The sequence below is a fragment of the Chenopodium album genome, chromosome 8 (assembly GCF_948465745.1).
Source record: "Chenopodium album chromosome 8, dcCheAlbu1.1, whole genome shotgun sequence".
Taxonomy (NCBI): domain Eukaryota; kingdom Viridiplantae; phylum Streptophyta; class Magnoliopsida; order Caryophyllales; family Amaranthaceae; genus Chenopodium; species Chenopodium album.
In genome coordinates, this window is record NC_137841.1 from 75,805,153 (window position 1) to 75,828,365 (window position 23,213).

Below are 23,213 nucleotides of genomic sequence, written 5' to 3' on the forward strand. Positions count from 1 at the left end.
ACAATTCAGATATTTAGGCAGATGAAATCGTTAAAAAAAATCAATTTATTTCAAATGCTAAGTGTTCGGATAATTTAAAGCTTTGAAAAGTTAATAACCTTATTTCAAATAGTGTATGCAATAGAAATCAGAATTAGAAACAATACACCTAACAAAAGTTTCTTTAGGAATGTAACGATATTGTCTTCATTACGCTTTTGATCTAATAGAATTTACCATAATCGAATCATCAACTCTAGTCTAACGACATAAATATAAATCTTGTCAATCCAATAACACATAATTACAGCCATTACCTTAAATAGCCCAAACTGAATCTGGCATACTCTTTAAAAATTTAATTGTCCAAAACTAAAGTAAACTTAACAAATAGAACTTACAAAAGGAAAAATTTAATTGTTCGAACCTAAAGTAAACTTAACAAAATCACTCACAAAATGCTTTTAACACTTGCACCATTTCAATCCTTTCAATAGAGAAATAAATTCAAACGGCATCAACGTTAACTTGTCAGTTCATCATTTGCTAATCCATTTCCTTCCGCAATTCAACAACTCTCATTTCTAACCAGGTATACGGTATACGGTATACGGTATACAACTTAAAACTCAATAACTGAAACTCCCACTCAAACTTATATCCTTCAATACATCTGACATTTCACCTAATAACTCTTTTCACGAATGTAATTTCTCCATGCATCCAAACAAATACAAAAATAACGTTTACACTTGCATCATTTCAAATCCTTCTTAAAATTAAATTGTCCAAACCTAAAGTTACCCTAATAGTATAACTCACAAAAAGCATCCAAACAAATACAAAAATAACGTTAACACTTGCATCTCATTTCTGACCAACTATACGATATACCGACAAACTGCATAGAAAAAAAGCCATCAAAATACTTAAAACTCAACATTTGAAACTCCCACTCAAACTTATATCCTTCACAACAATGCATCAACTATTACACAACCCACGCGAACAAGCATCAGACTATCTAAAAAAATATAAACCTTAATTTATGTCCTTAAAATTTGATAGTATAAAATGGAGCAGCTTAGCAAACTAATTAGATCAATCACGATTGAAAATTCTAAATCCACATACCATAGACTAATTACCCCAAAGAAACATGCATCAACTTCACATGATCACATCCACAAATCAACAGCTCCGTTCTTGCCAATTAAACCCACAAATCAATACTACATAAAAACCATTAAAACATTCAGAACTCACTCAAACCAGCATCTCATACTCCCCTCAAACTAAGATTCTTAATAAGACCAGCCAGAAACACTTAATAATTACCTAACCTCCATTACCACCTTCCTCATTCAACAAAGAAAACTATGTAAACCAAACCAAATGGTAAGAGAAAACAGAAATTTGAGCTTACAAGAGTAATTAAACCCCTAAGCAACCTAAAAAAAATTCAATAAATTCAGCCAAAAATTAAGATTTTTCAAAAGTTCACTTTTTTATTTAGGGAAAAAAAAAGTGTTTTTTTTTTTAACAGAACAATGTTAATATTTCTGTGTAACACTTGAAACATAAAAACATCACACTATACCCTCTTCCTCCTTTTCATATACAGCATTACAAACCGAATCATAACATAATTGGAGTAGTTCAGATAATTATACTAAACACAAAACAACAACAAAAATCAAAACAGGCAAAAATGCAACTAATTTGAGACAATATTCTGGAAATAAACTTAAGGCTTTATTTGGTTCAATATTAGTAAAGGAAAAGAAGAGAAAGGATGGGAAGGGAAAAGAAAGGAAAAGAAAGGTGATTTTATTTTCCAATATTTGGTTGATGAAAGGAAATGAAGGGAAGAGAAAGGAAATTACTTTTATTTTTCACTTTCCAGTCAAATTCCTCCAATTTTGGGAGGAAAGGAAAGCCAAAATTTTATTAAGAGACTTTCCTCTCACTTCCCTTCCTTTCCTTTAGATTTTTATGTCATTTATTCAACCAAACATGGGAATATGATTAAAACAATTCCCTTTCTTTTCTTTTCCATCCAAATCCCTTCAACCAAAAAGAGCGTAAATATTCAACTCAATAAATCAACAAAACAGAAAAAAGTACCCAAAAAATTCCTAAACTCTGAAATAAATTTCGCTAACCGTAGGTGAATTCCTCGTAATTCTACTTCATCAACACCGAAAAATCGGCTAATGTACTGGAATCACCGCCGACAAAACCGTCGAATTTCCAAGTCAAACACTGATTTGTTGCCTAAAACGGTAATTTTTCCCCAAAAATTGAAGATTTTGATCGATAATTTCATGTAATCCGAGTAAAAACTAGACGAATTGGAAAAGAAATGAACACCGTTTAGGGTTAGGATTTTAATCGGAATTTGTTGGAATTTCACCGAGAATAGGTTGATCGGAGAGAAATTTTAGGGGTTAGGGTTTGGAATTTTCACCGAAAATGAGGAAGATTTCTATAAACGATTGTTGGATTATAGATTTATGGCGGTGTGGTAAAATTATGTATGAAAATTTGTCAGAAACAACCAAATGTTGCTTTTCGGCGTTAGGTATGGAATTTTCACCGACAACCAAATGTTACTTTTCGGCGTTACTTTTAGTACGAGTGAATTGAAGGGAAAATTGGTGTATTAAGCAATATACGAGTTCATGTATGTTGCACACTAGTGGTCAACATCGGGAAAAATAGAGTCAAAGCCGAAAAGTAGCATTTGGTTGTCTTTGATTAAAAAAAAAAAAAAAAAAAAAATTATAATGTGGTCTGAAATTGCAAAAAAAAATTTAAAAGGTTGTTTTAAATAAAGTGAACACTTTAAAATGTTGTTTCTGACAAATTTTCCAATTATGTATATTAGAAACAAATGTGCCCTTGAAATCTGCTCTGCTCTGCCCAAAAACTCAAAAAATAGGGCCTTAGACCCATTATTGTTGCATGATTGTTTGATTATTTAGCATTTAAAAGAAGAAATGCCGTTCTCTTTGCCTAACTTAAACTAATTTTATGTGAGTTTATTATAGTTGTTCTCGTTTAACTTACAAGGTATTTGTATTTATCACGTATATACCTTATATTACTGAACACTATATAGGGTCTTAACTTATTAGACTATATATTAGATCCTAATGGCCCTTGTCTTAATTTGAACGTCCTAGCCTTCTTTATGTGTACTTTTTTATTTATTTTTTTTACCATCTTACGATCTTACCTAATAAATTTATTAGTCCTAAACTTATCTTGTCTTATTTAAACTAATTATCAAATATAAGATACTTGAAAAGAAGATGAATTGAGTTAAACCGACCTAGCCTGGACCATTTATCATCTCTAGAATAATGATAATGAAATTTATCATTATCAACAAGAAGAAGAAGTAAAATGGAAGAACCGCCCAAATAAAAAGTGAATGATAATGATGATCACAATATAATGGACATCCCCAAACAACCTTATCACAAAGGATTGGTCAAATTTTAGGAAGTTTTATTAGAGGTTGAGACAATTATGTCAACACTGACATGACAAACTGTTGGGGTATATCATATATGGCTATATGCCGTGTATTTCCAAACTTATGAAGTCCAAATTCCTCGTGAGATCTATATGCAACTATGCAACAGCCCACCTCTTAAAAAATCTTACTATGTAGGTACATTTTTCTTCCTAAACCGACATAATTACTTTCTCTGTTTCTTTTTAAATACTAGGTTATCCTACGCGCGCGATGTGCGCGAAAGAGTTAGCTGTTGCATAAAAGTTGTATTAGCGCGTAGTTACACCTTTGGTTTGGGTGGTAGATCTGGTAGTTTTAATACGTACTATTTGGTTTATGTGCCTATATAGTGGTTTTGTAGAAATATAAAAAATGTCACTAAAATCTTTAATGATAATTATTTTTTAAAACCCTCAAAAGTTTGACAGTGTTATTTCAAAATTATTATTAAATAATATTTAATTGATTTGCATCCCTTCATATCTTAAGCTACTTTAGAATTCTTCATTGATTTGCATGATTCAATAATACTTAACGTATTTTTCTTCAAACGAATTTTTTGTGAGCTTGGTCATACAGAGTAATAATATGTGAAATGTTCGTTGTAGCTAAAAACTTAATAATGTAAGTTCAATGTTCTACGACCATCTAATATCTATATCTGTATCTAATACTAAAGCAATAACCACTTAGTTATATTTTTCTTCTTAAATTCTCTCCATATTTAAATACATTTTTTTTTTCTATCATCGATTTCCTTCGATTTTAGGATTTTAAAGTTATTTATACCTCTTGATAACATCTGCTCAAATATCATTATTTAATATGAATGTCATTTAAATTCCACGTTGTTTATGTGCGTGCCATCAAATAATGTACAATTAAAAAGCTAATAAAACCTTAACAATATTTGTAATAATTAAAGGACAACAAAATTGTAAATAAAAAGAGCAACCGCGAAGGAGTAAAAATAAATCATCTCGTGGTAATAAACATAGTCTTCGTACATACAATTTTTTTTTTCCTTTTTAAATAACAATAATAACATATGAAGTACAAAACATTATAATTTTTTTATTTAAAAAAAAGGCATTACAAGTTTTTGTTAAAAAAAAATTGTATTAATTGATAGTATGTTTAATGAAAAAAAAAAACCAATCAAATATATTAATGAGAGTAAACATATTAATGAGGGTAAAAAAGTAAATATACATTTTTGTACACAATTTTGTACATATTTTTGAGGGTATAGTTGGTAGCACACTATTCCTAAGAGTTATTTTCTACTTTTTATAAGGTAGGGATATACTCATTTAGACCCTATTCTCTTTACCTTAAAAAAATAATATTAAGTAAAAATAATTTCAGTTCAGTAAAAATAAGTTCAGTTCAGTAAAATTCAATTTTCTTAAAGAAGAATTATAATAGAAAATCAGTAAAAAAATAATTTCAGTTCAGTAAAAATAATTTGAGTTCAATAAAAATAATTTATGTTCAGTTCAGTAAAAATAAGTTTAGTTCAGTAAAAATAATTTCACTTCAGCAAAATTAAGGTGAATCAAACAGGGCCTTACAATGAGAAAAACATATCTAATAATAAAGTGGTTTAAGTGTAATTTGTGTAAAAAAGAAAAAAAGGATAAAATAGAATAAAGTGAATGAAATTGTGTAAATATTGTAATGGGTGAAGGCCTGAAGGGTAGGATAATACATGTGTTTGCTAAAACTAGAAATAAGTAGATCGATTAGGCTTGTCTTTCGGTCTTTTCCTCTCTTCCAATAAATCTAACTTACAAAGTTGGACTGAATTAACATACAGGATGTATCCATTTAATAAATTGAAAAGTCATTTTTTATTGTTTCAAAAAAAACAAAAAAAAAAGTGTCATTTTTTAGTCTTTAATGTTCAATTTTTACGTACGTAAAGGATCAAAGGATCAAGTTTGGAGCATCTTATGATTCATGCCCATGATCGAATATGTCATTTTCCTATTTTGTATTGTCAAGCAGACTATGAATATTGTACCCACAATCCCCAATTTAGGTCTTATGTTAGTATAGTTAAGAGAGCTAAACCCTCTTCTTGTTTTACTTGTAGTGTCGAGTCAATTGAGAGCTAGCTTCCATAATGATCCGTTGTAGAAAAAAAAAAGGTACTTTAATTTTTTATAGATAAAATTCAATAATTTTCCATAAATGCCAACATTAATTTATTTCTTTACAACTTCAATAAATACAATTGTTTTGTTTTTTCACACACAATAAATACAATTGTTATTGTTATTGTTATGTCCTGTGTATAAAACACAAATGCTAAAATATTAATATTAAAGAAAAAAGGAAAAAAAAAAAAAAAAGGGATATTTGCCAATGCTATTTATAGCCTAACACCCACGACCTCCACTCTTATATTGTGTGAATTATCCACCTATCTACCTACTTTCATTCCATTCCATTCCATTTCTTAAAAACTACAAACTCAACGCACACTCACAACCAAAAGCAAACAAAAACAAGTAGCTAGCTAGTGATTTAGCAAACTACATACAAATTTGAACTTCATTCTCTTCTACCCAAAATAATGGATTTGGAAACCAACAACACTAAGGACTTCACCAATGATGGCACCATGGATCTTCGTGGCCGGCCCGTGATCGCCTCTAAGACGGGCAAATGGAAGGCTTGTGCTTTTCTTCTTAGTAAGTTTCTTCATATTAGAAACTAACATGTCATCATATCATTTACCATACTCTTCTTGCCATTTATATATACTAACATATGCTACAAAAAATATGCATGTTTTGTTTTTACTCTTGTTTATGTAGCTTATGAAGCATGTGAAAGAATGGCCTTTTATGGAATAGCGTCAAACTTGGTGGTTTATTTGACTACCCAACTCCATGAAGACACTATTTCATCGGTTAGAAATGTGAATAATTGGAATGGAGTGGTATGGATGACACCGATCCTTGGTGCTTACATTGCCGATGCTTATCTTGGTCGATTTTGGACTTTCACCATCTCTTCTCTCATCTATGTCCTGGTAAAATCTCTATGTAATCTTGTGCAGTTACATACTACATACACTTCTTTGTGAAATATGTATGCTTATTTTGTCTTTACAAGTTCTACTCACTTTTCGTTTTAATAATCCATTTATTATATTCGAATTATGCACACTTTTACTTTAATCCTTTCATATATATGGCTACCGTTTTGTTCATATATATTTTTATTATCTCCAATCCCACGTTACAGGAGTCTATGATTATTTAAATAAACTCTTACTTTTTTTTTCGGTTGACATTAAATAAATTATTCTAAATCTTGGTCTATGTATGTCCACCTGAAAGCAAAAATCTCGATCACATCAAGTATTAGTTGTCACAATACAATTTGATGTCAAGTTGTACTATTAACCTAACAATCTAACATATTTAGGATGGAACGATAGGAACCTTGAATTTTGTTTGAGAATTTATAGTTAGTTCCGAAGATTGAAAACAAGTGAACAAGAAATTGTACTTCTTTCATGATCAAGTCTATGTTCCTACTATCCTACATACTCATATTTTGAGCCTCATATATTTTCCTAATAAATCGAAAATTTGTTAATTTCATTCATAGTCTTCTACTCCCCACCACAGCTAGTTGATCAATAGATTTCACGGTTTTAATTAGAATCAATAGTGGGTCCAAAAAAGGATGTCTTATTCAAAGTAAATGCGTAGGACACGATTTAAATGGATGTGGATTTGCAACATTGCTCTCCACGAATGAGGCTTAATGTAGTGAAATAGCTCATGATTCTTGGTAGGGTTAGGTATTTTTGTCTATTTTATGACGACTAGTCGACTAAAATGTTAAAATATGGATTTTTAGTCAATCTATTATGCTTAATGCATATCCCTTTTGGTGTTGATAATGATTAATATCATGTTAATCTAGAACATTAAAGTCATTTTTTTTTAATTATATTATAAACAAGCATATAGTTTTACATAAATATGCATGAGTGCACTAAAGAATTTGCTTTAACCCCGGCAATTTGGTGTAGAGAATGATTAATCATGGAAATCTAGAGGTTATAAGTCATGGTTTTTATTATATTAAATAAGCATATGGCTTTATATAATTAATTATATATATTCACTAAGAATTTTCTTTTAGGATATGACTACTTGACTAGATTGGGAGTTTGTGATTCACATTAATGTGTACCAAACTAATAATATAAAGTTTGTCTTATTTTATTGCAATGATAAGTTTCTACCATAAACATATTCAATGTTTTTGCTCAATTGGATCTAGCCCCAAAGTCAATTGTGGGCCAAAGAAGAATGTTTTATTTATGTAATTATATGTGATGTTAAACTATACCAATTTCGAATGCAATTAGAAGCACACACTCCTCAATAATATGAGACTATTTTACAAAGGATTTAATATGTATTTTTAAATACGCCTAATAAATAAACGCGAATTTTTTTAGTTATGTACTCTATATATTACTTATTTGATACGGAGTAGTTGATAATATCTATTTACTTTTCGAAACTTGATAGGGCATGGTACTCTTGACCATGGTTGTTTCCATTAAGTCCTTCAAGCCAACATGTACCAATGGAACATGCAACACTGGCTCTTCACTTCCAATTGTGTTATTTTACGCTTCCCTTTACATCATTGCCATAGGCGCGGGAGGCACAAAGCCTAATATTTCGACATTTGGGGCAGACCAATTTGACGATTTTGATCCAAGTGAGAAAGAGCTCAAAGTCTCCTTCTTCAATTGGTGGATGTTTTGTGCCTTCTTAGGTGGTTTATTTGCCACTTTAGGGCTTGTGTATATCCAAGAAAACTTGGGATGGGGGTTAGGTTATGGTATACCTACAATTGCCCTCATCTTATCTTTGATGGTGTTCTATTTGGGAACTCCAACATACCGACACAAGCCTAAAAACATAAAGAGTCCTGCAACAGATATCGTGAAAGTTGTTACTAATTCAATGGCTAATTGGAAACTTAAGGTTCCTACTGAACCTAACCAAATACAAGTGGTTCAACCACCTTACTACATCACCGATGGGAAAACCCTAGAAAATAATGGACCTTCAATTTTCAGGTTAGTTACTTCAACTATTCGTCTATTCTTTCATTTTTACATTTCGTATGTAACTTTATACACTGTTTAGGAGTATCATTTATAACCCTTAAAATAATATCTCACAATATCCAAAAGAATGAAAAAAAAAATATTAATAGACTTTCATCATGAGTTCATACACCTGGTGTGTACGCTAGAGTGGTCTTTTGCTCATTTGATGGTATTTTTTGCTCATTTTTTTAGATATACTTCTTAAATTTTTTTAAAAAAGATATAAAGTATTAAATGAACAGCAAATACTCTTACATTGCACCTTGCACCCGAATGTATCTAGAAGATTTCAATCCATTTGTACTAAATAGAAAAATGACCTTTTCAAATTAAATTGCATATATACCCCAGAGTGAGGGAAACATGTTTTGTTGGAGGGACAATTGCAAGCTGTAGCCAGTTTATGATGGAATATTATTGTTGATTCTATGGTTTGTTGAGGCTCATTTATAACATTAGTATTGAATATTGATGTTTGAGATTCATGTGTTGTAGAAATAGTAAAAGTACGTACATTTTATCAAGATTTTTCATTGATGAAATTATGAGTAAATGTTAATGGGCCCAATTTGTCGGGTACTGCTAGGATTGTGCTACTACTATGAAGCCTAGGAAAAAGGATAAAAGCGCACAGTAGTTGGCCCATTTTCATTATTTCTAGGCCATCCATTCATAAATTCATGCATGTGCATTATTCTTGCTCAGAAATGTACAATAGTTGATCCCAAATTATTGGGGCATGTCCTATGATCCAATCTTCTCAATGTGTATCATGCTTTTAGATGTGCTACAATATCAAACTATGTGTGTCCAAATTCTTTCTACTTTTACTTTTTTTTTTTTTTTTTTTTTTTTTTTTTTTTTTTTGTCTTGAAAAACCAATTTAATGAAACTATTTATTTATATATTACGAAGTTATGTAGAGTACGGAGTATAATAGAACTATAAGACTTTAGTGCACAGTAGTATAATTAGATTATTTACCTTTTTTTTTAGGAATTCCAATGTATAAGATTTATCATATCCATTGAGTCAGGTTATTTTTACTTTAATATAGAAGATGACCAAAAGGGAATTAGTATACTAATTAGTTATTGCATTTAAGTAAGTCAAAAAAATAATTGAATCATACGGAATCTAAGTAGATCTTAAAGGTTCAAACTACATTACCTTATGGAATCAAATGAAAATATCCTTAGTGGACCAAAAAGCGAAAGAAAGGACCTACACAACTATTTACCCAAACGTTTATTCAATATATTATTGCTATACATACTAAAAGTTGGTTGATTAGTTAGTACAATTGTACTACAATTTATGATTTTGTAGATGCCCTAATTGAGTACGAGTAGTAGCTTTTGACATTTAAATTCATATAGATGGACCTCAAAATGATAGGAACATGCATTGTGATTGAGGGCACTCTTGCAAGTTGTAGTCTTGTCTTTCCTTCCAAGATTATTGGTTGAGGCTCATTTATACCTAGATTTTGGAGTTGAAGATTCCCTTCTATCACATTTTATAGGCAACCACCCGTCTACTGAATTTGTGATAAAAACGTGAATTGTACTATTTTGCTTTTTAAAGAGCCTCCTTTTTTTTAAAAAAGAAAAAAAAAAAAAAGATTTGAGTTTATTTGAGGGGAGATATCCCTTAATTGATGAGTTCCATTAGGTTTTATTCTTACACCGGATTTGAAATGGAGAGGTGGCGCAACTAGTCTACTACATCAACCTCTCAATATATTAATATATATATATTTTTAACCTAATATACATTATTTTTTATTCATCATTTTTTTAAAAGATTGTCTATATTTTTTTTGGTAAATTTCTTTTACTTTTAATTTTCAAACTCTTTCATTTTCGTATAGCTCTATTCATTGAAACTTAAGAAAAACAATATACTATAAAAATAATTCCAATTCGTTCAATAAAATTAAGTCTGGTTAAGTAAAATTAATATACTTACTTTTTTAGTATTAAGTTGAGAATTTATCAACAATTCATGAGTAAATCGGTGTAATAAATGTTTAATTACTGTCAATTCTTTCCATTTTTAACTTCTTATAAACAGAACTTAGGGCTGCATATATCTTTTTTCTTGTTTTATTTGCAATTTTTCATCGCTAAATATTGACCATATATATTTAAGAATACAAATTGATACAAATCTACTGTTGACCACTATGAAGAATCTTTTATCATTAAAATGAGCTTTGTGACTTTTTGTGAGACTGGATGAGTGGTTAAAGTATGGTCCATTTATATACATTTTTACTACTTTTAGATTTCCACTAGTTAATTTATACATGTGCCATTTTGTATATTGCAAAATATTACAATATTAATTACTTGCTTTTTTTTTTTTTTTTTTTTTAATTATTTTTATTTTTATTTATTTTTTTGGTTTTGGTTTTTTTTTTTTATTCAATTTTTTTTTTTTTTTTTTTTTTTTTTTTTTTTTTTTTTTTTTTTATAGTACTCCATATGAGGTTGGTTCTAAATTGTTAATTTGTTATTGTCAGATGATTCCCTTTTTTTTCTTCTTCTTTTTTCGTCCTTTAATCATCTACCTCGTGTTTTCTTATTCTACTCAATCCCACTTTGTAGTTTAATGTATTTTCAGTCGACATGCTAGGTTTGTTCATTTGATTTGATATTTGGTTTTTTGCAAAACAAACAACAATAAGGCCCCGTTTGGTTTAATGTAAAACATTTTCAATGGAAAATTAGTCTTCATGAAAAACATATTTTCAAGGAAAAACACAATTGCAAATTAGTTTTTCTTTGTTTGGTTGCATACAAGAAAAGTCCAAGAAAAATAAAAAAAATAAGAGTGAAAATGTAAGGATAAATGAAAGGGAAGAAAAAAAAAGAGGTAAGGATGAGAGAGGAAAATATGGCTTCCCTTGTTTTGGGAAGGAAAATGTTTTCCATCTTTAAGGATGGAATTTTCTACCCTTGGAAAAATTGTTTTCCACCCCTTAACAAACCAAACAAAGGAAAATGCGAAAACATGAAAGATTCATTTTCCATGAAAACCTTTTACATCAAACCAAACATGGCCTAATGCAACATCATTGTCTCAAAAAATAATGCTAAAACGATTTATTGTATCAACATGAAGAGTCCACATCCTTTTAATTAATTAAAAAATGTTTTCTTCTCTTTATCATAAAATAAAAATATATGAGAGGGGAAGAAAATGCATTTTTTTAAAAACCTAAGGGGGTGTTTGGTATCAACTTAGTATTGGTAACGGAATGGAAACAAATTAGGAGGGGAAAGGGTAATATATAGTGTTAACCTTACTAGTTGTTTGGTATTACTAAGGAAACGTAAACGATTACAAGTTTACAACCAATCTATTTCCTTTTCTTTGGCATAAAAAAAGGGAAAACAAATTTATTTTTTTTTTTAAAAAAAAGGAAAAACAAAATTAATATTTAGTGGGCGACATTTATCGCAATTCACATTCACAGGCTGCAAAATTGCTTCAAGACTTCAACTTTCTCATTTTTTTTTTTTTTTACTCCAATTTAATTACTCTAATTTAATAATTCAAATCATCAAAAATCAGATGACTAGATCACTTTTTCTTTTATTGATCATTAAATCTCAAATACACTAGATTGAAATCTTAGCAGACCATCAAAAATCAATATTATCAACCCCAAATCAGATTATCAGATTATTGCAAAGGTAGATCAATCTTCATCATTGATCATTATGAAAGCTCATTCATTTTTTTTTTTTTTTTTTTTTTGGTGGGTTAGATGTGAGAATGATGAGTTGTTGAGTGATTTACTTGACCCAAATTTGACAAGTCTTGAATAATGAAGCAAGATCTTGAAAATGACATGCTGGGAAATCGAATTCGGAAGAGAGAGATTGGGTGAGTAAGAGCTTTGGAAGAGAGAGTCAATGGGAGAAGTTAACATTATTGAATGCCGGAAATGGAATTTGTTTCCTTGGGTCAACGAGTGGAATCAAACTGGGGGGATTTGTTACACCTAGGTAACGGTTTATGTTACTTTCTAGCCTTACCAAACAAGTAGTAATGGAGTGAATTATTTGAATCCGTTACCATGGCTTAAAAGTTCCATACCAAACACCCCCTAAATGTATATCGCGCGAGCTGAAGTGATGGAATACTGGTATCACTCTGAACCTCTCGATTTGAAATCTTTGTATACATGAGTCAAAGTTTACGGGGCTCATTTGAAAGGTTTTCTTATCCTTTCAAACAAGAATATACAAAAATAGTTACTCCGTATCATAATACCTGTATATATTAGATGTCACAATTGGAGAAATATAAATTGATTCTTCAAAAAAATATATGAATGTTAGTTTATGGCTTTACGCTAAAGTGGTCTTGTTTCATCTAATCCCTTTACTTATCGACCAGGGAAGCAAATACCTTAATCAGAATACATGCGTAGCACGATTGATGGAAGAGTTTCACTACCTTATCAATGTCAAAGACCAAATCAATATATACATCATGAAAGTGACAGTCGTACCTCAACTTGAGTTGGCTTGATGTTATATTCTATGATGGAGAGATGATTCTTTTTATTTGTGATAAGCCCTTTCCTACCTTCCTCATAATAAAATGATGTTACCTATAGTACATGCATTTAATTAATGAATAATAATGCTTATCATCTTAGGCATTAAAATTACAATTCGTTTAATTGACAATACTAATAGAAAAAATAAACTGACTTATAATTATAAAGTTTTAACGTGTTTTTACTAGGAAAGTCTTGTATGTGCTGATGTCTATATCAATTATATATATATATGGTAGTGTAATGTTATTTTTAAGTATTACTGCACATAATTTGCACGAGTAGTCGAGCACTCTGTATGTTACGTGTTATAATATAAGTAGTTAATTTTCATTTGTTTCATGTAGGTTTTGGGACAAGGCAAGCATAAAAGAAGGTAGCTCAAGGCTACCATGCACAGAAGCACAAGTTGAGAAAACAAAGCAAGTATGTGGGATGATTATGATATGGCTAGTACTCCTTATACCTAGCACAATTTGGGCTCAAATCAACACCCTCTTTATTAAACAAGGAACTACCCTAAACCGTCACATAGGAAGTACCTTCCAAGTCCCGGCTGCCTCCCTAACTAGCTTTGTTACCCTATCAATGCTCCTCACCGTGCCTTTTTACGACCGCTACTTCGTGCCCTTTATGCGAGCAAAAACCGGCAATCCTAGAGGGATCACCATCCTCCAACGACTAGGCATTGGTTGCATCATCCAAATTGTGGCCATAGCATTCGCCTACGTAGTGGAGATGCAAAGAATGCATGTAATTAAGGAGGAACATGTACTAGGTAAAAATGCTATGGTTCCAATGAGCATATTTTGGCTATTGCCTCAATATGTACTTATTGGTGTGGCGGATGTGTTCAACTCGATTGGTTTGCTTGAGTTTTTCTACGATCAATCCCCGGATGACATGCAAAGCCTAGGGACAACGTTTTTCACTAGCGCGATTGGAGTTGGAAATTTCTTGAATAGCTTTCTTATTACCATGGTAGATAAGTTGACAGGTAAAAATGGGGGGAAGAGATGGATAGGTAACAATTTGAATGATTGTCATTTGGACTACTACTACTTGTTCTTGTTTGGGTTGGCTATTGTGAATATGGGGGCATTTTTATGGGCATCAAGTGTTTATGTGTACAAAAGGGAGCCTAAAATTCTGCAAGAGGATGGCAACTATGCTCACATGGAAGGGAAGATTGTAGATGCTTCACTAGGATTATAAATATGTATTAGGTTAATTTAATTAACTAGGAAGGTTGTTAAGTTTTTAATTTGTAAGCTTTCTTTATAGTGTATTAGTCTAAGTGATGATATAAATAAGAAGGCATCACTGGATGTCACTTAAGAATAGATTTTCCGTATATTAGACCTGGTAAAATTAATTAATCTCTATCAACTTAATTTGACAAAATCTTAACTTTGATATGTTTGATTTTATATCACTCTGATTATATGTGAATTGAATTACTCCGTGACTTGAATATGACCCGATTTGATTAACAAACTTGATCAAAACAATCACTTTTGGGCTTTGCCACTTTCTTATAATTTATATCTCAATCTTTTTTCTACCGAATTATTAAGCCCAATAGTTTGAATCTAATGTAATTATGCAGTTAACTATACCCATCTACTCCATTTCATTCGGTATGTGATGTGCTCTTCTTGAATATCTAACATTTCTTGTCCAAATAGTCGGCTATTACAATTGGGCCTTAAACGGGTCCATAACGAGGTGCCAATTTTCTGATTTTTAATTTGTATATTCGTATGGGCTCACATGCAAATAAAATACTAAAAACTATAATTTGTACGAAAGTTAGTATTATATAGGGCATCAGAGTAAGTGTTTACTCCAAATTTGGTATTAAATTCAATTTCATTAATATGATTAATAAAGATCGTTTACATATTTCCAATAACAATATAAATTACTGCGGTGTACATTAAAGAATGCTTCCTATAAATAATCAAACAAACATAGATATTGCAAATCTAATCAAAGGATTCGTCGTCATCAGTGTCCTCAGGTTTTTCCAATTCAAACCGGTAAAAAGGGCAAACACATTTTTTATGAAGCCATCTAAGTACACAAGGCTCATGAAACACATGCTCGCAAGGCAACTTCACAAGTGACTTAGCTTTAACTATCTCAACATTACTATGAACATCAGTACTACTAGTAGCGGTATCATTATTATCGATCTTTAGATCTTCATCCTCTTTGTTTTTCAATTTTCGTAAACATATACCACACGTATCCTCTTTTTTCCAAAACTCGCTATCATCATCAAAGCTTACCTTTTCTAACCCCGTTATAATTGGTATCTCCTCAAAAAAAATCCTTTCCGGACCATGCCCTAAATTCCTCTTCATCGCAAACTCGATCAGGAGCATAAAAATCAAGCTTATACTCGTAAATATCAACCTGTCTTTGATCACAATCATTGCCCCGTAACGTCATAACGATCAATTTACACCATACTTCATCGCATAGATGTTTCAACTCATTATTCACCCCATTAATAAACATATTATTCTTATATACTAAATGATATTTAGCAATAATTTTTCGACATGAAGGGCAAAAAGGGTTAAAACTAAAACATGTATTGTTTGGTATATTACGTACACTCACCAATCGTCGACCGTTTGTATGATAATATATCAAGCTTTCGTAGACGTCGAAGACTAGCCTAACGTCGAGTTTCTTAGAGGAAGAAGACGAGTCATCGTGTGGTTTATTAGGATTATCATGGCAACAAGGAATTACGATACCAAGAATATGGAGCAACTTATACCTATTAGTTTCCATACTCAAATCCATTATAAACAAGAATGCACTAAATTTAATTTACGAGAGTATAGAAAATCTTTAGTAATTTAATTTGTATGAATTATTAGAGCTATGGATTAGAGGCTTTATATAAAAATTAAAGTTGGGGATATATTGAGGATAGCAATAAAGATTTCATATACAATCACATAGGATTAGATTTCATATATATATACAGTATCAACTATGATTGTCTTTCAAATTTGAGTGGAAATTAAATGATGATTTTAATTACATATTGAGGAGGTTATTGATAATTACATATATATTATATACACATAACAAAAATAAAATAAAATAAAATTAATTTTATAATAACCTAGCTTATGTTGAATTATGTGGAAAGTAATTAAAATACAAATGGGAAACCATGAAAACCGTTATAATTAAATATACGATACTACCAAATCTGTATAACCTAGCTAATGTTTTCTTGTATTACAAGGAAAACTAATACAAATAGAAAACTAATGAAACAATTATAAAAATAATTTATCTAATGTTTTCTATCCTATATCAAATGTATAACAACTTATCACATTTGATGATTTTTATTAAGGAGTATAATCGTTTTTATTTGATATTTTTTTTATTTATCAACACACAATTTTAATTACAGAGTATTTTTAAGTAAATTACAATGTTAATAACTTAATATGTCCAGCGTAAACAATAAAAAATAAAAATAAAAAATAGTCAAAGTGTTATGAGAGTACAAGTTTTAAGAAGGGACCTAAAACTCGAAAAGTCAAAATCCTCTGTCAAACGGTCAAACCCTTGTAAATGGACTTATGGGCTTGTCTGAGGTGGATCAGCAGACGAATGGAAGCTTCACCTCGAGTCCTGTTTTATAAATTAGTTATTAACGGGCCCCTTATTTACTTGGCGTCGAAATTTTAGATTTCTTTGATTAGGAAGCATTTTTGCTAATTATTGAAGCTAAAGTACAAGTATACTTAATACAAAGTCGATCAAGAACCTCTCAGCTTACTTCCTCCAACAATCATGATTAGAAAGTTACGAGTAGTAAGCTATGGATGGAGTAGATGTTAATAAATATCAAGGACAACCAAAATATTGCATGAATGTACGTAATTTTTGCCAAATCATAACAGCTCTTTTTGTAATTTTTACACTACTACTACTACCAAAAAAAAAAAAAAAAAAAAAAAAAAAAAAAAAAAAAACCATGACGAGTTGCCTAATATAACATAGACTTGATAGGTTTACAATTCATACTATATATGCATACGACTCTATAACTCGACTTATTTGGTGGTTTAAATTAGATTTTCTAAATCACCTGTAGTATTACTGTATATAAGGTGCAACTCAAAAACCTATTGAGTCGCCTTATACATATTAGTCGATTCATTAGATGAGTTTTGTTATTGGTATTACTGTAATCTTGTTATAATATGCGTAGGTTTAATTTGCATATTATCAAAGAGCCATTAGCTTAATTACTTTGCAAAAAGGATGTGGAATTTTGTTTTTTTCCCACCCGATTCACCCTTAGGGCTAATCCAGATTCAGTCCCGATTGTTGTTGTGGGGGATTTTTTTTATTATTATTATTATTTTGCTTACTTCTATTAAAATTTCCATGTTATATACGAATCATAGTGGAATTATATTTTTCAATGAAGATTCTCTAGCTAGGACATGCGAAAAGATGGACATCGTTAGAGATACGTTGTACTAGGGAGTTGGTTCCCTATCAATATCACATGTGATATTGTTAGTGGTTTTTTTTATTTTTCATCATTAATTACTTTGACTAGCCTTTTAGAAAATAATAATTCACTACTCACATTATGTCACATGACTCACATACATGTACATTAGTACATATATACCTCTGCGTGTTCTTCTTCTTCTTCTTCTTTTGTTTTTTTTCTTTTTTTTTTTTAGATTTAAATGTTTCGTTAAAGGATAAGATTTTTTTTTCCCCTACATTAAAGATATATTTTGTAAATAAATATCTATCTCTAAGTATCTTTTATTTTATTTTTATTTTTTTTATTTTTATTTTTTTTACATATCTTGTTTGATCTACTTAAGGAGTTTACATAATTTTACTACCCTAGTAAGAATGAAAATTTTAAAGAATATCCTTTTGTTTCTTTAAAGAAAAAAAAAATTAAGATCTTTTAGTTTTTACTTTGAATAGCAATAGCCTCTACAAAATTATGGAGTAAGAATAAATTTTTTTAATCACCTGAAAAACCTCGAAAATATATCCATGTGTTAGGGCCGGGAATAAACAAGAATTACTTTCTCAATCAAGTTTATTACAAATAATTGACGAAGGTTCATCAATTACCGTCAATAATGCTAGCTTAGAAACAAAGTTATGCCAATGATAAAGTAAATCATCTTAATTAATCTTAATATAATTCTTGTCCAATGAATTGCTCACTACTGGCAACAAGAAAAGGGGTAAGAATAAAAGTTAGCTACTCAAATTTATTAAACAAGTCAAAAGTTGCATTGTCTTTTTAGAGTGAATTATAATATCCACGTTTATCCAAATCCTGAAAATGAAAACCCTGTTTGATGCTTATATATTTCGTGTCAAATTTTATTTTTTATAGACTATAGTCAACATCTTCATTAGTTTTCCCCAAAGATAAATAATATAGTCAATATCTTCATAATATTTCAAATATACTAGTAAAAACTCTTTTTTGGGTGTTGAATTATTGATTGGATTAAGTTTTTGAGTTAGGTGACTTGGAAATGACCAAACTAGTGAAATTTCTACAAACATGCATGTATGGGAAAAAATCAATAGCTATAATAGCCCTGATCATGCCAAGTCTTGCTTAAAACTAGCAATATAACAACTAAAGAATAATTAAAAAAAAAAAAAAAATTGCTTATCTAACATATCATATCTTATACTCATTATATGCTTACAATATATATCTGCACTCCATATATTATTTTGAATAATATGTTTGGCTTGGACCAATTTGCAACTGCACTTAATTTAATTTATCAGTTAGAAAAGATGCACTCATAACAATTTCATTCTTTTAAGAAGAAAATAGGGTGTGGAGAGAATAAACACCAAAACGTCACGAATTTTAAATTGCGTAACTAATGATATTAATCTCTTAGCTAATCGAGTTAAGAGGGAAAGTAGTGTTCAATTCGTTGTTATTGAGGCTAAAAATTATAAAATCTAAGATAGAGTAGTTAGGTTTTTAGGCTATCAGTTTTCAGACAACATATATAGTGGTTTTTATGTAATTAATTAGTTCTAGTCATATACGAAGTATTATTTACTTACTCAATTATCATCGGCTAATGAAAAAAGTACTTTGTAACACAATCAATCTAAAATTAATGCATGTTAGGTTTACATTGATTACACGATTTCTTATTATGTCAAAATACTTTGAGTCTTTTGAATCTACACTTTCATTAATTTCATATTGCTATCTTTCATTAAATTATTTGTCCTAGTATAATGACTATCATCCTACAATAGTTGTACTATCTCTTCATTTAAGGTATTCAAAACACACATTACACATTAATATTTAAAACTATACATAAACAACTATTAAAATCCATATTCTTGAATTACATGCATGTTGAAAGAATTTTAACAATATTCTTAAGTGGTAAAAAAAAAAAAAAAAAAAAAAGTAAGAATAAAATTAACAAGCTTTTGATTATTTAAATAAAAAAGCAAATTATACAATTTCAATGATGGATAAGTGTTATACTAGAAAAAGTTTTTTAAAGCAATACATATATATTTTTTTTAATTTAATTTTTGTTTTGACAACGTTCAAAAACAATTTGTTAGAGTAAAGCTAAACATGACGACCAATAACTTGCTCACAACTAACATTATGAAAATTGGCTAGAATGAAAGATGATAAAGCATGGAGCTCATGCAAAGAAATATAACCAAGTCAAAAAGTAACACATCCTGTTAAAGGTGAGCACTATAATCTCCGCGTATTATCACATCTTAATTATATGGAGTTGTTGAGCATACTTTCATATCAATGAACAACGTAGCATATTAACCATAATTAATTAATCACCTTTATTACTTTCGTCAAATTCTAATTGATTTTTCTAATCGTAACATATTATACCTTTGTGTGGAAACGTAGAAATTTAGTTCCATTTTTACTTTCTACAAGTCATGGAATTAGGTGCCTTGAAAGGGCCCCAACCTTGAGAGTGTTCGACCTAAAATCTTACATGCAAGAACTTAAGTTCTACTATAAATAGCCTTGAATTGGTGATCTTGTTCTCAACATATACACTTTCATCTATACACTTGCTAGTTAAGCATTGAGTGGCTTGATTAGTACGGAGTAACATACAAATGGCTTCTCCGTCTCCTCTTTTGCTAGTCTTGTTCGTTTTTCTTCCTCTTTGTATCGGAAGATCTAATGCTAATCTATACTATAATTCTTGTCCACAACTATTTTCGACTATCAGAGGTGTGGTGCAATCCGCTATCAACAAAGAGCCTCGTATGGGTGCCTCATTGCTCCGCCTTCATTTTCATGATTGCTTTGTCCATGTAATCAACTTATCCTTTGTTCTTAGGTTACAAATCATTATTATTGTGCATAGTGCATATTCTATATATGTACTTCAATTCCAACTCTCATCTTTGCATAGTTGCACTATTCCATCTTGCATGATAAGTTAACATATAGTCTTACACATACTATTTTAATTATGTGTAATTTTATTATTGATTTTTCTAAAATTTATTTTCATGTAGTGATTTTGGGCACCTAGTTATGATCATCTGCAAAAAATGAAGAAAATGATACTTCGTACAATTTTATTTAGAAATTTTATTGATTTATTGGGCCGGAACAAAAATAATCCAAGTTGTTATAGCCCGTGTATTATTCTGGCCGAGCTACCTATTTTATTGGGCCACTCTCCTAAAAAATGTTTCATCAATTGGGCTGAACTGGACAACATGTTAAGCCCAAATTCATACGTTTGATATACTGGACTGGATATACCTCTTTTTTTTTTTTTTTTTTTTTTTTTTTTTTTTTTTTTTTTTTTTTTTTTTGTCATACAAGATGTATTAATATTTATGTTTTGTGACAAACAGGGTTGTGACGCATCTAATTTGCTAGATGATTCCCCTTCTTTCAAGAGTGAAAAAGGTGCAGCTCCAAATAGAAACTCTGCTAGAGGATTTGAAGTCATAGATCAAATCAAATCAGCAGTTGAAAAAGTTTGTCCGGGTGTAGTTTCTTGTGCTGATATTTTAGCAATTACTGCTAGAGATTCCGTTGCTATTGTAAGCATCCTTTACTCTTACAAATTTTTAAAAAGGGGCGAAAAGTCGTATCTAAATAATTATTGATTAATTATATATGTTTTTAATGCAATATTGTAGCTAGGAGGGCCTAATTGGGATGTGAAGCTTGGTAGAAGAGATTCATTGACAGCCTATTTTGCCGAGGCCAACGCGACCAATACAATTCCTGCAGCAAATGCTAGCCTCAGTAATCTCATTTCTAGCTTCCAAAATCATGGACTTTCTACCAGGGACTTGGTTGCCTTGTACGGTATGCACATCATCATACTCATACCCAATAATCCGTTATTATATGTTTCAATTAAACAAGACTTTAACCAAAAGCACCTAATTTTAAACATGTAATTTTCCCTAGAGGAATATTTTTAAAACGTAATTTTGTACTTACCTATGAGTTTTATCTGACATATTGTTTTTCTGTTACGTTTAAAATCGATAAAAAAAAAAAATTAACAGGGGCCCACACAATTGGAGAAGCAAGGTGCACAAACTTTAGGCAGCACATATACCAAGACAAGAACATTGATCCCTCATTTGCAAAATCAAACCAAGGAAAGTGCCCTAAAAAAAATGGAAATGGAGACAATAACTTGGCACCCTTAGATGCTCAAAGTCCTAACAAATTTGACAACACTTATTTCAAGACCCTTCTTAACAAACAAGCAATTCTTCATTCAGACCAAGAGTTGTACAACGGAGGAGGTGCTACTGATACGCTTGTCCGAACTTATGCTTCGAATCCAAATGCATTCATCTCCGATTTTACTGCCTCGATTATTAAGATGGGTAACATCAATATTCTTACTGGTTCACAAGGACAAATTAGGAAGAACTGCAGGAGAGTGAACTAATTATATATCTTAAGGCTATTGTTAGAATTACAAGCTAAGTTTGAGTTTAATTTGTGATGATGTTGCATTTTTACTTTCCTTAAGAATTGTGAGTTTTTATTATGCTTTATTTACGTCAATTAATTTGTACTGTGAGTTGTAAGACATAGATATTGTAATGTTTAGTGATGCATTTATCATAAAGCGTCAACAATGCAAGTTTATTTAAAGAAGTAAATTATCTACAAGTTCTGTCTTAATTAATTGGTTGTACCTTTTTTTTTTTGGTGCAAATTAGGTTGTAAGAGTACTTTTTTAGAAAACATAAGAGTAAATAAACCAAATACTTTGTATTCAAAATAAATCTCTCATCCATTAGCTAATTTACAATTTTACCCCTCACTCTCAAATCAAGGTTTGGATCTAATTAATCTAGCTATGTACGATTCTATCCATCCTAATTGGGAAATTCTCCTTAATTTTTTTTAAAAAGTTAATTTACAATTGGTTGTATGAAAAAACTATAAATCCCGCTTGATGAGTCATCACATTAGTATAGGTGACATGCTTTTAATTCTTTGTATTAAAAAATAAGTGTGCAGCCTAGCTCAATCCTTAATATATCTACATGTGACATGATAACATAAAAAGGATTTTTTTTTTTTATTTTAATTTTTTTTTTTTTTAATTTACTAGATTATCACTCCCACCATACATTATTCAATTATATTATTTCAAAAAAAAAATATTAGTTAGTAGCAATATGATAAATTCGTATATAACTATGAAGTATATTAAAAGAAATAAGCGTGAAATTTCAAATGGGTTGAAATATGATTGATCAAATGTAAATAATATATTTCTACTCGAAATTTAGTTGATGCTATATTCCCCGTAATTTAAATAGTAGACTTAGCTAGATACTCACAAATTCTCATCTCATATAACTCCTAATTCAACTAAACAAGTTCAGTATTTAATTTAGAT

At 30.2% G+C, this 23,213-nt stretch overlaps 2 protein-coding genes across 2 annotated transcripts; both read left to right on the forward strand.

Moving 5' to 3' along the window:
- The first annotated feature begins 5,836 nt into the window (after positions 1-5,836).
- On the forward strand, positions 5,837-14,666 carry LOC145556757 (protein NRT1/ PTR FAMILY 5.1-like). Its single transcript, XM_081618404.1, has 4 exons — positions 5,837-6,204; positions 6,331-6,548; positions 8,071-8,630; positions 13,590-14,666. Exons 1-4 carry the CDS (start codon positions 6,087-6,089, stop codon positions 14,455-14,457), a joined length of 1,764 nt encoding a protein of 587 aa, XP_081474530.1. The 5' UTR covers positions 5,837-6,086; the 3' UTR covers positions 14,458-14,666.
- A 5,753-nt stretch (positions 14,667-20,419) lies between these two features.
- On the forward strand, positions 20,420-22,474 carry LOC145556758 (peroxidase 4-like). The gene is made up of 4 exons (XM_081618405.1): positions 20,420-20,628; positions 21,184-21,375; positions 21,475-21,646; positions 21,853-22,474. The coding sequence occupies exons 1-4, from the start codon at positions 20,428-20,430 to the stop codon at positions 22,245-22,247; spliced, it is 960 nt and encodes a 319-aa protein (XP_081474531.1). The 5' UTR covers positions 20,420-20,427; the 3' UTR covers positions 22,248-22,474.
- Positions 22,475-23,213: the final 739 nt, after the last annotated feature.